The sequence below is a fragment of the Sylvia atricapilla genome, chromosome 28, assembly GCF_009819655.1.
Source record: "Sylvia atricapilla isolate bSylAtr1 chromosome 28, bSylAtr1.pri, whole genome shotgun sequence".
NCBI lineage: Eukaryota > Metazoa > Chordata > Aves > Passeriformes > Sylviidae > Sylvia > Sylvia atricapilla.
In genome coordinates, this window is record NC_089167.1 from 142036 (window position 1) to 158992 (window position 16957).

Below are 16957 nucleotides of genomic sequence, written 5' to 3' on the forward strand. Positions count from 1 at the left end.
AGGACATGTCCATCTGAAATCCCACCCCGGGGTGCCTCAGAGAGCGAACAGGGCTTCAACTGCCAAAGACGACTTTATCCCCCTGGCCAGCGCAGCCAGGGCACACAAACAAACCAGAGCACCGCGAGGTACAGCCCAAGCCCGACTTTTCCCTTCCCGATGAGGAGGAAGAGGAGGCAGTGAGGGCTGCTGGGCCCTGGCAGGTACTGAGTCCCCCCCCCCACCCTGGCTGGTGGGAGCAGCAGAGGGGCTCTGAGGTGCAGGGCAGGCTGGTGAACTCCCCACCTCCCCCAGCACCAGGACATGGCTCCAGGCTCACCACCATGGGGAGAAGTTGCCCGGGAGGCAGTGAGCACCCTCCGCTCTAGACACATTTTTCCCTTCCTCCCTTCTCCCACCCCCCCCAGCTCACCCTTAGGACACAAATACATAAAAGCCCCCCAGCCCCTGGGATGGCAGAAGGGGGCTCTGCCTGCCCCCTCAGCCCCCCACACAGCAGTGGGGGGCTCCTCCAGGCTTCCCAGGGGGTGTCAAGGCAGGGAACTGTGTGGCCGGGTACCCCCTGGTCCAAGCTGTCCTAGGAACAGCAAGGGGGGTCTTCGGTGTGGACCACCCCCCATGGGTGCCAGCCCAATGCCAGTCTTGGTGTCCCCTTAAGGTGGACAACAGTCACATCAGCCCAGGGGTCTGAGGACCCCTGGCCCAGCCCCAGGAACACCCATGGGGTGGCTCTGGAGGGGGGTGGAGGGCTGGTGGTCCAGAGGTGGAGATCCCAGGCTCCACGTCACATGATTTCACAGCAGGAATTCTGCTTTCGGGCCTAAGCAGAGAAGGAAAATGATTGGTAAGGCTCCCCAAGAATTTGCGGTTCCCAAGGCCACCCACCTGAGGTCCCACACAGCCCCTCTCCTGCTGGACGAGGCCAACATAGCACAAAGGTTGATGACCCAGAGGCTCCTTTCCTTTTGGCCAGAGCTGCTGCCAGGAACGGGGATGGGCATCAGCCCCCACCCATGGCAGGGTGCAGGACACTCCCAGTGAGGGGCTGGGGAGCTCTGCAGCTGGAATTGGGCTGCAGGTCTCCAGGCCCAAAGCCTGCAACAGAGGTGATCCCTGCCTGGTACCCACAGCTGTGGCCCAGGATTCATCCATTGTGGGTGACCCCCCAGGATGACACTCCACCCATTCCCAGCTCCCTCAGAGCGGGGCTGACCCTCCACACCCACCGTTTTGTAGAAGGCTTTGGATTGTGCCCCCAGCACCTCCGATTTGGAGACCAGGTCGTCCAGCTTCTCCCCACGCTCCAGCAGTGATTCCATAGTGTTGTGCTGCCAGAGAAACATGTGCTGACCCCCAGGCCCACACCATTCTGCAGCAGGAGATGGGGATGCCACCACCCCTCATCCCACCTTCCTACAACCCCCCCCAGCTCTGCAGCCCCAAGGGAGATGGGAACTTGGCCAGGGGCAGGAGCAGCAGAGCTCCCACAGAGTCACCAGGCAGAGAGACTGCCATTTGGAGGATGGGTCAGAGCCCTGGTGCTTGTGTCCAGACAGCTAGGAAAAGCCCAAGGAGAAAAAAGGAAGGAAGTGACTTAAGGGGAAGAGAAAAGGAAGCTCCCACATCAGGGAGGTCTCTGGGGAATGGCCGGGGGTGACTCTACCCTGCGGCCTCACCAGGATGATTTTGGTCTCATCCAGCTCCGCCTGCACTCGGGTCATCGGATCAGCATCCCGGGGGTTCTGGAGAGAAACATGGCACTGGCTGCACCGCAGGGACACCAAGGTCCCCGGGTCCATCAGCATCCCCACCTGTGCCAGTGTTGCCTGTCTCCCCTGCCATTTTCAGGGGCAGCAGGAAACACAGGAACACTCTGTACTGGTGCCCTGCAGGGTCTCGGGGGTCTGTACCTGGTATTTGCTGAGGTATCCATCCAAGGCAGAGTAGTTGATGGTGGCAGGTGACCCCGAGGGCCAGTCCATCTTGCTGACCTGCCTGGAGAACTCATCCAGCACCTGCCAGGTGAGGAAGCAGCAGTTGCCATCCAGGAGCCACAGCTGTGGGGCCACAGCAGCTGGAGGGGCTTTGTTGATCAAAACAGGAGATCTAGAGATTTTTGGGAAGGGACCTTACAGATCATCCACACCCCTGCCATGGGCAGGGAGACCTTCTACTACCAGATTATTCCAAGCCCTGTCCAAACTGGCCTTGAACACTTCCAGGAATGGGGCAGCCACAACTTCTTTGAGAAACCTGTGAAACCCTACCAGCCTACAGGGAATTCTTCCCAATATCTCATCGAACCCTGCCCTCTGGCAGTGGGAAGCCATTTCCCCATGTCCTGTCACTCCAGGCCCTTGTCCCAAGTCCCTCTTCATCTCTCTTGGAGCCCTTTTAGGTGCTGGAAGGGGGTCTGGGTCTCCCTGGAGCCTTCTCTTTTCCAGGCTGGGCAACCCAGGTCTCTCAGTTTGTCTCCCTGGCAGTGGCTGGAAAACTGCCAGTGGAGAAGGACCTGGAGGTGCTGGAGGCAGTGGCTGGACATGAGCCCAGGTATGCCTATATGGCCCCTGGCCTGTACCAGTCACAGCATGGCCACAGGTCCAGGGCAGTGACCATTCTCTGCTGGGGCACTGCTGAGGCTCCCCTGAGTGCTGTATACCCAGTTCTGGGCCCCTCATGGCAAGGAGGACATTAAGGGGCTGGAGCATGTCCAGAAACATGAATGCAGCTAGGGAAGGGGCTGGAGCCCCAAGAGCAGCTGAGGGAGCTGGAAAGGGGGCTCAGCCTGGAGAGAAAGGGGTTTAGGGGGGGATCTTCTGGCTCTGCACAATTCCCTGAAAGGAGGAGCAGCCAGGGCAGGTCAGGCTCAGCTCCAAGGAAACAGGGACAGGAGGAGAGGGAACAACCTCAAGCTGTGCCAGGTTCAGGTTGGATATTGGGAAAATTCTGTCATGGAAAGGATTGTCCAGCCCTGACACAGGCTGCCCAGGGCAGTGGTGGAATGCCCATCCCTGGAAACATTCAAAAAAACATGTGAACATGGCACTTGGGGACATGGTTTAGAGGTGGCCTTGGCCATGTTGGGGGAATGGTTGGACTCCATGGTCTTGGAGGGGCTTTTTCCAACCACAACAATTTGACAATTCCATGAGAGGTGCTCCTGCCCTCTGATGACCTTGGTGACCCTCCTCCTCCACCCCTTTTGAACGAGCTGAGGCCAGAGACATGAACAAACATGGCAAAAGAGGACCAGAACGCTGCCCAGGCTGAGGTGGCCAGCCCTGACAGTCCAAAAGCCCTGCGTGTGCCAGGGCAGGGAGACTGGAGAAGCCCTGTAGAGCAGCTCTCAGCACGCACCCTCACCTTGTCCAGCAAGGTGAAACAAACCCGCTGTGGATATTCATTGTCTGCAATCACCACTCCAGCCAGCCCGTCGTTTCGCACATACACGTGGCACAGGTACTCTGGGAAGGAAATTCCTGTCAAAGAGGCAGCAAGGGTCCCGAGCCTTCCCCAGCACACACCACGCTCCATCCATCCCCCCCCAGGTTCCCCCTCCCCCAAACCACACTGGAAGGTGTCATCAGCACCTGCATTTTTCATTACTTCATTAGGAAAGTAAGAAGGGCTTAAAATTTGGGGCTCAGCCCCAAATTGTTCTGTGGCAGGGGCCCCACTGTCATGCCCCATAGTGTGGGACATGAAACTGTCATCCCATGATAGTCAGAGGGAAATAAAAACCAGTGGGGAAAGAGCTCAGCCTGATTTTAACTCATTTTAATGAATAACAAGGCTGGGGTGTCATTAAAGAGGCTCCAGCAGCCAATCCAGGCTGTGTCCCACGTGTCCTGTGGCTTAGGAGGCATGTGAAGCAGGACAGGGAGGCTGCAATGAGCTGAGAATTTGGGATTTGTGCCTGCACTTGCAAAGCTGGCACAGCCACTCTGCAGTGGGGTGGTCTGGGAAGTTGGGGGGCTGCAATCCAACAGTTCCAGGGGGCCCAAGGGAGCCGGGGAGAGCGCAGACACTTGAGCAGGTCCCTGCTCCCTGCAGAACCTCTGCTGCACTGGGCCGGGCTCACATCCAGCTCAGCAGTTCCTGCCAACAGTGCTGCTCCCCCAGGCACGGGGTTTGGTGAGACTTGTCCCAGGAGTGGGGCTGGGGGGACGTGGCCACCCAGGCCGGTCTCACCTTGCTCCTTGACGGAGGCCCTGCTGCCCAGCGGCGAGCGCTCAGCGATCAGCTGGCTCGTGAACGTCATGAACTCCTGCACACTGCGGGGAGACAGCGCCGGGCCAGGGGGCAGTGCTGAGCAAAGCGGCCGTCACACAGCTCCCCGGCGTGCTGGGGAAACAAACCCTTCCACGCAGTCCCCATGCCTGAGCAGCGGGGCTGCAGCTGAGTGGTGGGTTTTCCTTGGGGAAGAGGCTGGACCCTGAACCTCTGAGGAGTGGCAACCCCCAAACAGACACCTCCAGCCACCACCCAGACCCAGGAGAGCACCCACAGCCATCCAGCTGTCCAAAGACTTGTGTTCTTGGGCTGAACTTGCTTTTTGGGGATCTAGCAGAAAGCAAAAATGCCATTGAACCTGGCTCTGCCTTGCCAACACCTGGTAACCAGGTGCATCATGGAATGATATGGGTTGGAAGGGTTAGGGTTAAAGGGTTAGGGTTAAAGACCATCCCGTTCCACCCCCTGCTGACACCCTCCACTACAATCACAGTGGAACACTGAGCTGGAAGACACCCATTAGGATCATTGAGTCCAACTGGCTCTGCAGGGAACACCCCAACCATCCCACCCTGCCCCTGAGAGCATTGTCCAAATGCTTTTTGAACTTAGACTCCATGCTGTGACCATTGCCCTGGGGAGCCTACTCAGTGCCCAAACACCCTTCGGGGGGAAAAACCCTTTCCTGATATCCAACCTAACCTTCCCCTGGACACAACTCCAGCCATTCTCTCGGGCCCTGTCACTGGTGACAGAGAGCAGAGACAGAAGCTGCTTCCCCGCTGCCCCTCAGAAGGGTGCTGAAGAGCACAGTGAGGTCTCCCCTCAGTCTCCTCCAGCAGAACACCCCAAATGTATTCAGACACTTCTTGTATGGGGCCTCCAGACCCTTCCCCATCCTTGTGGCCTCCTTCGGATGCTCTCCAATGGCTTAATGACTTTTTTTATATTGTCAAGCCCAAAGCTGCCCCAGGACTTGAGGTGAGGCTCCCCTCAGTGCAGAGCAGAGCAGGACAATCCCTCTTGGCCAATGCCAGGACAGGGATGCCCCTCCTGACTGCCAGGGCACTACTGACCCAAGCCCCAGAGCCTGAGGCAGCTCTGTAGGTAGGGTCTTACCTGAGTGGGTCACAGGGGCAGAATTCCCCCTGCCCACACCAGGTATGCCCTTCCCATCCCAGGGGGTCGCTTGACTCCCCAAGCACCGAGCAACCACTGTGAGTCAAAGTTAAATATCCTTAAGCCAGACTTGCTCTAAGTTTGAAAAACATTCTTGAGCCCAGGCTCAGGCCTGTCCAACAGGCTCCTCAGTGATTCCTCATCACCCCACAGCAAAAGAAAAGAGGCCACAAATAATGAGCAGGAGTAAAATAAACCTGTTTCCAAAACACCACATCCTGGGCATTAGCCAGCATGTGAAGCAACACATTCCCCAGTTCAGCTCAAAAATCCCAGGAAGGGATATTTATCAGGGATCAGGTCACAGTTTGCCAAACACCAAGGAGCGGGACAGCTTCTGCTTGGGGGGTGACGTGGTGCCAAGGAAATGTCACTGGACACAGACACTGGCATGGCAAAGACCACGGTTTTCTGACGGCCTCCCACTGCTGGAAGCAATTCCAGAGTGGAAATTGCCTCTCACAGTTTACATCCCTTAGAGGGGTCTGCATTCCTCCCAGCCTGGACACTCGCTCCACAGAAATTCTGGACTGTTGGGGTTTCAGGCACTGCACAGAAGAGTCCAGCCCAAGGACTCCTGAACATCCCTGCTTTGTCAGAGAGGGAGCACAGACACCTTCCTCCAAGTCAAGGGATCTGCTGTCAGCCACAGACCCCCACCCATGATCCCAGGGTTTCATGCATACAATGGAAAAAATACTTAAGATCACTGAGTCCAACCATGTGTCAGTTAGATCCCAGTATATATCTTCTTCACAGACAGCCCTTCTACTGAGAATACTGCTTTTATTTTCCAGTATTCAGGAAGGAAATGCCCACTCAGTACTCCACTCTGCCTTCCTGACCCTGCCAAATTCCTTGGCAGATGTTCAGCAGACGTGAGGCACTGGCACAACCCAGCCCTGGTGCTCCTGCCCAGCAGGTTCCACAGCCCTTGTTATCCCAAATCCAACCCTTCAACCCAACTCTCTGGGAACTCCAAACTTCAGCTAAACACACCTTAAACATCACACCTGGGCCAAGCTCTTGCAGGCCAAGTATCACCTGTGAATAAGCATCAAATCCTGGGAACAGCTGCAAGACTGACATGCACAGACCACCCCCTCTCCAAACTTCACTGCTCTTCTCAAAATACCAGACTTTTCTTTAAGCAGAGACACAGCCTGCTGTGGGGGAAGCCCACAGCATAACCACATGGGGAATTTTCTTGGGATTTGGGAAAACAAGAGCTGCAGCTACAGAGTGTTTTGAGATTGCAGCTGACATCACACGCTGGCGCTGCTCTGCATCCCACTCGCACATTTGGCTAAGAAAGAGCTTTTTAAGACAGTCCTACTTCAGTCTTTCCCCTTTACCCCTGAAATTACAAAACCAAATGTGCCTGAGGCTCCATAAAACCTTGGCATGGAAAGTGTGGGTCCCAGAAGAATTTCTTAACTCTTTTACCATTGGAAGCAGGCACTCAGAACAACCTATTCCACAGCATGTTCCTGCTCTGTTTTATAGCTTTGGGAGGTTCTCAGGAGCTGCCAAGAACTCCCCAGTCCCTGTGTGCCTGGAGTGGGGAGCAGAACACCGGGAGCCTGGACTGGCATCTGTAGCTCAACCAGCTCATCTGAAGCCACTGGAATAATCTGAGCAGGGCTTTGTGGGCTGGGAAGAGCTTCAGATGATTCCAAACAATCCATGAGCACCAGAATCCAGGCGAGTCCTGTGAGCCTGACACAGATGGGCCTCCTCCCGCCCCACCCGAGAGGGAAGAGCTGACTTACTCCCAGGGCATTCCCTGTGCCCCAATTTAATTGCTTGGCTCCACTGGAGAATTTGTAGAGTCAGACCTGATCTACTACTGGCTGGGATTCCAGGAGTTTCACTCCATTCCTGAGACTGACCCATCACTCCAAGTGCTGCAGCAGGTTGCAGCTCCACAGGGAGTAGCTCTGGGGGTATGTTCTCTTTCACTGAAAAGCCTTTCACTGCTGCCACTTCAGTGGGGCAGAAAACCTCCCAAAAGCTTCTGCTTCCCCTCCCCAAGGTCCTGCCTGAGCCATATGCCAGCCTATAGCACAAAGAAGCAATTCCCCCCCACATGTTCCAGTCGCCGGCACCCACCTGGATCTCTGAAAGAAGTTGAAGGTGGACACGTCATAGGCAGCTTTGAGCAAATGCACTTTGGGGTCACCTTTGTAAAGGACACTTAGGCTGTAGAGCCTCATCGCGCTGGCTCCGTGGGCCTGGGGGAAAGGAAGGGTTGGGGCTGATGCCACGCAGAGTCTAGGACACTCTCGGACCTCCCTATGCCACCCCTGTGCCTGGGGCTCCCCCAAAACCCTTCTTCCGTCCTTTAAACGCTATCCCAGTCAGCCAGAACCCCCCTGCCCCCGGAGCCCCTGACTCCTCATCCCGACCCCCGCCCAGTCCGGCCTCCTCAGCCCAGCATAACCAACCCCTGCCCTCGCCTGTCTCAGCTGGCCCAGTATAACCTAGCACCCAGCCCAGTATAACCCAGTAAAACCCAGCCCCTCCAACCACTGTAACGCGGCCACTCCTCAGTACAACCCACTTACAACCCAGCCCTTGGCCACCAGTAAGCCCAGCTGGCCCTGCCCCGCCTTGTCCTGTACAGTCCAGTTTCCCCGCAATGACTCAGTACAGGCCAGAGATCTCCAGTACAGTCCCCAGCCAGCCCCGGTACCGACGCTGCGGTCGCGGCTCAACGCAGGAGGCGGCCGACGGGGCGGTGGGCGCGACCCGGAAATGGAACACGGCGGCCGGAAGTACACCAACCCCAGCGCCTGCCACGGGATTCCTCCTGGATTGCGCACGCGGCAAGATGACTCCGCCCCCTCAGCCCTCTGACCAATCACCGCCCGCCTCCCCTCTCTCTGGCGTCAGCCGCGCGACCAATCAGCGCCGCACCGGCGTCGTGGGGCAGGGCTCGTTCCTCAGAGCGGCCAGCAGGGGGCGCTGTGCCCGACCGCCGGGGCCGCGGGGGCGGGGCCTGCTCGGCTCTCCCGCTGTGGGGCGGGAGCCCTCTGTGGGGCGGGAGCCCTCTGTGGGGCGGAGATCCCCTGTGTCGGGGCCTCTCCCTGTGGTGACCCTCTCTGAGAAAGGGCCCCACGTGCTGAACAGCCTCCTCCGGGTGCGGGGAGACACCCTGGGGAGTGGGGACCCTTCCGTGGGGCCGTTCTGTCCCTGGGTGGGGGTGTACTGACGAGAGGTGGGTGAACCGCTCGAGGGTTTCGGACCCCTCTAGGGGTGGGCACCACCACAGGGGAGCCCTCCTGTGGCCCCAGGTACGCCCTGCACAGGGGGCGGGTGAGGTACTGTGGGGTGACCCTGTATCCCCCAGGTTCTGCTCTGCCACCCACAAACCCTCAGTCAGTCCCCCAGGGGACTGTCACCCCCGACACCCACCAAGGCTTCCTCGGGACCCTCCTCAGCTCTGTGTCTGGGGAGATGCTGCCACAAACCAACACCAGGAGGTTTTGGGGTCCACCCATGAAAAAGGGTGCACCCCATTGCCATTTGGCCCACCATAGTCCCCTATTTCCACAACACTGGCTGGATGACGTGGCTTCGGGGGTGATGGGCGTTGCCACATCTCAAATCCAGCACATCCCAAATCCAGCACCCATCTCCGATCTGTTGCAGCGCCTGGTGTCAATCCCAACACCACTGGATCCTTTCCCCTCCTGGGGACTCGGAACGCGTCCCAGTTGCCCTCGGCCCTCGGCGAGTGTCTGTAGGCCGTGCTGTGTCCGCGGTCTCCATGGGAGCATGCCGGTTGCCAAGCCGGCCGGTGGAGTGCTTGCCACCCCCATCGAGCCGTTGGTATGACAACGAGGACACGGGTGACCCGGGGCGTGGTGTTTCGCGTGACGGGGCCAGCGGCCCCTGAGGGGAGGGTCCTGGCCAAGCCTCGCCGACACACCAGGGGGTCCCCACGGGCTGCCGGAACCCCCTGCGTTGGGCTAGGACCCCCGCGCCAACTCCAGCCCGGGAACTTATTAACTCATTGAGGAAGCGAGCAGAAGAGCGTGAGGGGAACCCCTCTGGAGCAAAGATGTGGGGCAACAGGGCTGATCCCACCAGGGCCTCGGGCCCTGCTCCCTGTGCCTCTGCTTGAGGCCTGGGGCTATCAGGACTCCTTCAGTGGGTGCTGTCCTGGGGCATCAGATGAGATAACGCAGCGCAGCTAAAGTGGAGCATCCGCGTGTGGAGCGAGGGACGGAGCAAGGGACGGAGCAGCCCAGTGCCTGCTGGACACCCTCCAGGACAGGGCAGGGGGCTCCCCCAGGCCAGGCACCACGGTGGGGACACAGGGGCTGAGGGGGGCACGGCTTGGCCCGCAGCCCACCCCACCCCGCCACCTGCCCCCATGCTGGATCACCGAGCCAGGATGGAGAGCAGCAGGAAGGAGAAGGTGAGGCTGCTGCCAGGGCAATGCTGGGGGGCTGGGGGGGCCAAGGGGTACCCAGTGGGTGTGGGAAAGAGTGCAGATCCTCACTGGGGTTCCAACCTTCCCTGGAGCTAACGGGCAGGTTCTCCCAGCATCTCCCAAGGTTCCAGCAGAGGTAGCCCAGAGGATGGCTGTGGGGAGGACACCACCTCCCGGGCAGCCTGGGGGCAGCCCAACATGCCCCAGAGCAGTCCCCATCCCTGAGGTCAACCCCCAGCACAGCACAGGCCCTACAGCACTGAGGGCTCATGATGGAGCTGGGAGCATTTGTGAGACATTCTGCTGGTCTGGGATACTCCCACCATCCCAACATTGCCCCAGGCATCTTGCAGCCATGCAGCTGCACCCCCGGATGAGATGGGGCCTGTCACCTCCTTTAGCTGGCTGTCATCCTTGTCACTGAGGCACCCAGCAGGGTGTCAAACCACTTATCCCCAGTCAAAAACCAGTTGATTGAGGGAAGCATCCTCTCCCAGATGGATTGAGCTCATGGGGTCATGGCCGAGCATAGTGGAGACATTCCCTGCTGCCAACTGGGACACTGAGGGGACACCCAGGGGACACTGAGGGACTTGGCACATGCTGGACCTGCAGAGATGGGTGTCACTGCCACATGGTTCCCAATGCACCCCCTTTTGTGGGATGCATTGGAGCACACCATTTCCATGGGAAACTGAGAGCCAGATAACATCATGTGGGAAGGGCCAAACCCATTGTTTTGAAGGTGAGTGAAGAGATGAGTAAGGACATGGGGTGCTGAGATGGAAAAAACATTGGAGAAATAAAATTTGGACTTCTGGGTGCCAGCCTTGGGATGGGGACCCTCTGGCCATGGCAGATCTGGTGTTGCCATGCCAAGCAGTGCTGTGGGATGAATTAGCATTGAATACCTTCAGCCAACAACCCAGGAGAGATGGTCGAATCCAGCCCCATGCTTTTCCTGGCAGGATTTTTCCAATCATTCTGGGCCAAACACCCTCTGGATCAGGGCAAACCTTACCACAGTGCTGCCATGGGTGCCCAGCCCCATTCCAGGGGAGTCTATGCTGCAGCCATAGCATTTGGGGGTGGGTGATGTGCTAGGATGGAGGGCAGGTGGACTGAGCCATGGCAAGGGGTGTCCTTAGTTTGGGGATGCTCCAAACCACACCCTAAATGCTTTCCTGAGCCCGCTTCCCGAAAACCTGTCAGGAAACAGAAACAGCCTTGAGGCAAACATCTGTGCCGGCCAGAGCATTGGAGCCTACCTGGAGCCCAGTGACTAATGAGCCCTAATGCTGCCGACTGCAGCTGGCGGAGGAGTGCCGGCTCCAGCTCCATCTGACAGCCAGGGCACCTGGCCCCAGCCCTGCTGGCTAATGGAGGCTGCACCAAGCCCAGGGTTGCTACGGAAAGGATAAACACGGATCCTGCTTGCCAGGTGCTTCCCTGGAGTGGGTCCTGCGGCTCTCCCTGGCAGCGAGACAAGGCAGCAATCCCCAAGAATATTCCTGCCTGCCCTCTGCCCCATATTAGCCCCACGTTTGATGGGTGAAAAATGGTACCCACAATTCCCAGTGGGATACAGGGAGAGGGATACTCTCAGGGGAACAAAGAAGACACACCACCATCTTCATCATAAAAGAATCCCATATCCTTGGTGGGAGATAATGTGCTCCTCAATGGCATGGCCATTGCTGGGAATGACCCTGACATTCAACAGGATGGGATGTGCCAGGTCCCTGCTGGAATGGTGCCAGCTTCTACACAACCATCAAAAAATTCAGCTGGGTGACAGGGACATCAGAACCCCAGTGCCAACCCCAGTCCCCAGGAACCCCAGAGCTGACTGTGGCATCCTGCAGGCAGCACCAGAAGGGGACTTGGTGCCTTATGACAGTCCTATGGATTCCCTGGTGCCTTTGTTCAGTGGGAGAAGAATAGCAGAGTGATAGGATAAGTCATTTCAGGGTGTCCATTGTCCGATGGGGAAAACCAGGGCTGGGGCAAGGGAAACTTGGGTATTTCTTGCCATTCAGGCCTCTTGTATTCCATATCCCTGGTCCCTGGCTGATGATGTGTTGTGTGCAGGTGGAGCAGATCCTGTCAGAATTCCGTCTGAAGGAGGAAGACCTGAAGAAGGTGATGTACCGAATGCAGAAGGAGATGGACCGAGGGCTCAAGCTAGAGACACATGAGGAAGCCTCTGTCAAAATGCTGCCCACCTATGTTCGCTCCACCCCCGAGGGCTCTGGTATGATGTCACTCCCAGTCCGTTGTGTGTCACCCATTAGACCCCATCAAGCTCCATGTGGAAGGCTGAGCCTACCAAGAGCCAATCACCTTCTCTCCCTCTCCCTGGCTTTGCAGAGGTGGGAGATTTCCTGTCACTGGACCTGGGCGGCACCAATTTCCGTGTGATGCTGGTGAAAGTGGGTGAGGGGGAGGAAGGGCAGTGGAAGGTGAAGACAAAGCACCAGATGTATTCCATCCCGGAGGATGCCATGACTGGGACAGCTGAGATGGTTAGTGGAGCACACAGGGCATCCCATCCCGACCCAGTCCCTTTCATTGTGTGTGTTTCAGTGGGAACACTGGATGGGACACCCCCATCTGTCCAGCCAGCAGAAACTGGGTGGTGACCAGGCCTGGGGAGCCCATGGTGGGGGACAGCATCCATCTAAGGGCAGTAGAAGGGTGGGGACATCCCTTGGGAAAGGCTGAACCTCCTGTCTTCCAGCTCTTTGACTACATCTCTGAGTGCATTTCCGATTTCCTGGACAAGCACCAGATGAAGCACAAAAAGCTACCCCTGGGCTTCACCTTCTCCTTCCCTGTGCGGCATGAGGACATCGACAAGGTGAGGGGGTGGCTGGGCAGCATGAGGGCCTAGTGGTCCCCAAGCCTCACCTACACCCACAGCCCCATTTCTGTCTGACCTCGATTCCAGGGCATCCTCCTGAACTGGACCAAGGGCTTCAAAGCCTCCGGTGCGGAAGGGAACAACGTGGTGGGGCTGCTGAGAGATGCCATCAAACGGCGAGGGGTGAGAGGATCAGATGGCTGTGCTGGTACTGCCGCAGTGCAGAGACCCCAGCACGCCCAGCTGCCCCTGCAATGGGCTCACTGAAGCCTGGCTGTGCCTGCAACAGTGCCACTAGAACCTGGTGTGTCCCCAGGAAGGGACCACTGGATCATAGTTGTCCCCACAATAGGGCTGCTGGAGCCAAGTGTGTTTCTGGGCAGGGCTGTTCCATGTGTGTGTGACACATGTGTGCATGACACATGCCCAGGTCCTCACCCCTGGAGACAGTCCACCCCAAACCCACCTGTTGTGGGACAGCCTGACCCCCCATGAGCCCACAATGGTCCCTGTCCCCAGGACTTCGAGATGGATGTGGTGGCGATGGTGAATGACACAGTGGCCACGATGATCTCCTGCTACTACGAAGATCACCAGTGCGAGGTTGGGATGATTGTGGGTAAGATGCCCCTTCTACAGGGACATGTGGCTGGGGACAAAGAACTGTCCCATGGCCCTGCTCTACTGCTGCTTCCCCCGTCCTTTTGGGGAGACACACCAAGGACGGGGGAGTGGCAGTGGCACTCTGCTGAGATGTCTAGTGGTTGGGACACCCGAAGGCATTGTTTGGCCCTAGCATGGTGGTTGGGGCACTTTGGGAGCAGGGATGTTTATCAGCTTCTTGGGGCTGGGCTGGCCTCAGCATAGTGCCCAGAGCCCTTGGGACCCTGCCATGGGGACAAGTGGCCAGCCAGGGCTGTGGGGACACTGAAGGGTGGGGAGCAGGAGGGATGTCCATCCCCCTCACTGCAGGACAAGGATGTGCAGCTCCAAGCCCTCAGCCATGATCTCAGTCACTGAATCCTGGTGGTCATGGAGGATGCGCTGGCTGTTCAGTTAGTTCTTTTAGTGTGAAACCACCCTCACAGGGAAGGATTTCTTCTCAGTATCCAATCTAACTGTCCCCTCTTTCAGTCTAAAACCTCCAAAATACTATCCCAGTTTTATCCCAGTTGGGATGGGAGGGCTGTGGCAGGAGGGTGTCACTGCTGCCTGCCCCCGCCACCCAGACCCATCCCCAGTTGCCGGCAGGGACAGGCTGTAATGCCTGCTACATGGAGGAGATGCACAACGTGGAGCTGGTGGAGGGCGACGAGGGGCGGATGTGCGTGAACACTGAGTGGGGGGCCTTTGGTGCCTCTGGGGAGCTGGACGAGTTCCTCCTGGAGTACGACCGCGTGGTGGACGAGACCTCACTTAACCCCGGTCAGCAACTGTAAGGAATAGGAGAGATCCAGTTCCTCTGGGCGTCCCTCCCATCCCCTGCGCCATGCTGGGCTCAGCCCCCCAACGTGGGTGTCCCTCACCCTGGGCCATGCCCGTGTGCGGGAACACATCCAGCAAGGAGCGGGGGAAGGAAAGAGGGAGTGCTGTGGGATGTGGCCCCTCAAATCTCAGCTCTGATGCCGCCCCCTCACCTATGCCCCCCCCAGGTACGAGAAGATCATTGGGGGGAAGTACATGGGGGAGATCGTGCGGCTGGTGCTGCTGAAGCTGGTGGATGAGAACTTGCTCTTCAATGGGGAAGCCTCTGAGAAACTCAAGACTCGCGGAACCTTTGAGACCCGCTTCATGTCCCAGATTGAGAGGTACGAGGCTGGGGGGGGCACCCCCAAACTGGCCTGCCAGGCTGCATGGCACTGGGAGGTCTGTGCTATCACTCCACACTGGTCCAGGCATACTGAGCAATCTGTGCTCTCGCTCAGCACTGAGCTGTCCCACATGGGGATCCCCCTATTCCATCATCCCATACCAGTCTGCTTTGACTGTCTCATTTTAGGGTCCTTTATCCTGTTACCCCACACCAGCCCACTCTAACTGTCCATCTTGGAGTCCCTGTGTCCCACCACCCAAACCAGTGTCCCATGTCACAGGCCTATCATGATGAGACATCATGATCCCATCATTCTGTACCTGCCTGCTCTGTCACATATCGGGGTCCCCATGTCCCATCAGCCCACATTAGGGGGGCCCACTTCCAGGTCTCTCTGTCCCATCACTCCACACCAGCCCTCTACAGCAGTCCATGTTGGGGTCCCCCATCCCATCACCCCACACCCACCTGCTCTGACTGACCCAGTTGGGGTTCCCCATCCTGTGACCCCATACAACTGTCCCATGTGAGGGTCCCCAATCCCACCACTCCCCCATCCCTCTCCAACTGCCTCACCCAGGGTCCCCACCCCTCAGCCTTTGCTAACCCCCTTTTTTCCCCTTACGCTAGCGATTCTGATGACCGCAAGCAGATCTACAACATCTTGTCAGCCTTTGAGCTGCTGCCATCTCGGACAGACTGTGAGATTGTGCGCCGGGTGTGTGAGAGCGTATCCACACGGGCTGCCCAGATGTGCTCAGCTGGGCTGGCCGGCGTCATCAACCGCATGCGGGAGAGCCGCAGCCAGGACACTCTCAAGATCACTGTTGGTGTCGATGGCTCTGTCTACAAGCTCCATCCCAGGTGGGGACCCCCAGACCCCGATGACATCCCTATCCTCTCCCTTCATCACCCAAGCCTTGACCCCATTTGTGACCCCTTGTTCCCACTCCCCAGCTTCAAGGACCACTTCCACGCCACAGTGCGGCAGCTGACGCCCGGCTGTGACATCACCTTCATCCAGTCAGAGGAAGGCAGCGGGCGCGGGGCCGCCCTCATCTCAGCCGTGGCCTGCAAGATGGCCTGCATGATGGGGCAGTGAGCTGGACTCAGAGTGGGGATGGCAGGGGCCAGTGGTCCTGCTCGGAGCACTGTGGGAGCAGACACAGACGCGGGAAGGAGGCGGCTCCAGCCCCCCAATAAACGGGGTGTGTGTGGACTTCTCTGAGGCCACTTGGGCCAGTGCTCCTTGTGCCTCTCTCCCCATGCTGGTGGAGAGACCCCCATGGGGCTGCCCCACATGTATGGGATGGCCAAGGAGCTTCCCGTGCCCTCAACCCCCTCCCCCATCCTCACACAGCTGCAGCAACGGGGGCTCCAGTGCACCCCAGCCCCTTTGCTGGGGGAAAGCCCCCCCAAGGGGGTTGGCCTAGAGATAACGGGCTCTTTGGGGGTACTTTGGGGGGATGCCAGGGTAGAGGAGCTCATCACCAGTTCATCACCAGCTCATCACCCTGGGGTGCAGAGACTGACCAGAGTGCACCAGAAATGAGCCAGATGGAGGGAGGCAAACTGGGGAGAACCCCCTCCAGCCATGTCCTTTACCCATGTTCCCTGAAAGGTCTGGGGCACCCCAGAGATTTGAGTTCACCGTAGGATCTGTAACAGAGTATTGGGGTGCCTCTGGGGCTCATGGCCAGAGCTCTGGGGTTCCTCTAAGGTTCTGGCAGTACCAGAGCATATTGTTGTTCCCTGAAGGATCTGGAAGCAACCCAGGGTTTTGGGCCACTCTGAGGGTCTGGAGTACCCTGGGGTCCTCCTGGGAGACCATAGGGTGTTGGGATCCCTTTGGGGGTTTGGGGCACTCCAGGATCTGGAGCCCACTCAGGGTGTTGGGGTCAGCCTGGGGGTGTAGGGCTACCCCATGGTATGGGCCATCTTGGTGGTTCGGGATTATATCTGTGATATTTGGGGCCACTACAGGGGTCTGGGGTCACCCTGGGACATTGGGACACCCAGGACCTAGGGACATCTCAAGGTGCTGGGGTAACTTGGGCACCCAGGACCACCTGGGGGGACTGGATCACCAGGGTTGTTTGGGTGTGGGGCCAACCTGGGGGTCTTGGTGTCCTCACAAAGTGCAGGGTCACCCCATGGCTGGGGTGTGCACAATGAGGGGCTGGGGACACAGGGAGCGTCTGTGTCACCCCAAGGGACAAAGCCACCCAGTAGTGCTGCTCCTGAAGCCCCTGGATCTATGGCTGGCACTGGGATCCCCACAGCTCATTGTAGAAGGGGAAGGGGATCCCTCTGCTCTGCCCAGCTGCAGCCCTCAGCCAGCAAGATTCCCTGTGTTCTGATTGGTTTGCACCAGAAAGACATACTTGAGCTCTGATTGGTGGCAGCCCTCAGAGACCTGCAGTCTCTG

At 58.2% G+C, this 16957-nt stretch overlaps 2 protein-coding genes across 3 annotated transcripts; one reads left to right on the top strand and one right to left on the bottom strand.

Annotated features, from left to right (window-relative positions):
- Positions 1-54: 54 nt before the first annotated feature.
- On the bottom strand, positions 55-8228 carry YKT6 (YKT6 v-SNARE homolog). Of its 2 annotated transcripts, none has more exons than XM_066337222.1 (8): positions 8108-8228; positions 7525-7646; positions 4192-4274; positions 3364-3464; positions 1911-2015; positions 1677-1742; positions 1227-1328; positions 55-820 (listed from the first exon to the last, which is right to left on the bottom strand). In XM_066337222.1, the coding sequence occupies exons 2-8, from the start codon at positions 7626-7628 to the stop codon at positions 785-787; spliced, it is 597 nt and encodes a 198-aa protein (XP_066193319.1). In that variant the 5' UTR covers positions 7629-7646; positions 8108-8228; the 3' UTR covers positions 55-784. The 2 variants fall into 2 exon arrangements, with proteins under 2 accessions (XP_066193319.1, XP_066193320.1); XM_066337223.1 differs by having other exon boundaries at positions 8112-8223.
- Positions 8229-9784: 1556 nt separating this feature from the next.
- Positions 9785-15631, top strand: GCK (glucokinase). Its single transcript, XM_066337048.1, has 10 exons — positions 9785-9838; positions 11945-12107; positions 12224-12378; positions 12594-12713; positions 12804-12899; positions 13236-13335; positions 13968-14151; positions 14369-14524; positions 15160-15393; positions 15487-15631. Exons 1-10 carry the CDS (start codon positions 9794-9796, stop codon positions 15629-15631), a joined length of 1398 nt encoding a protein of 465 aa, XP_066193145.1. The 5' UTR covers positions 9785-9793.
- The last annotated feature ends 1326 nt before the right edge of the window (positions 15632-16957 follow it).

Bases quoted from the DNA above. Each gene is read 5' to 3' on its own strand.
- YKT6 (XM_066337222.1), bottom strand. From the start codon at position 7,628: ATGAGGCTCTACAGCCTAAGTGTCCTTTACAAAGGTGACCCCAAAGTG. The intron at 2,016-3,363 runs GTGAGGGTGCGT...CTCACCTGGCAG, and splicing joins GTTTCACCTTGCTGGACAAG to GTGCTGGATGAGTTCTCCAG. The intron at 821-1,226 runs GTGGGTGTGGAG...TTCTCTGCTTAG, and splicing joins CCAAAGCCTTCTACAAAACG to GCCCGAAAGCAGAATTCCTG.
- GCK (XM_066337048.1), top strand. From the start codon at position 9,794: ATGCTGGATCACCGAGCCAGGATGGAGAGCAGCAGGAAGGAGAAG. The intron at 9,839-11,944 runs GTGAGGCTGCTG...TGTTGTGTGCAG, and splicing joins AGAGCAGCAGGAAGGAGAAG to GTGGAGCAGATCCTGTCAGA. The intron at 12,714-12,803 runs GTGAGGGGGTGG...CCTCGATTCCAG, and splicing joins GGCATGAGGACATCGACAAG to GGCATCCTCCTGAACTGGAC.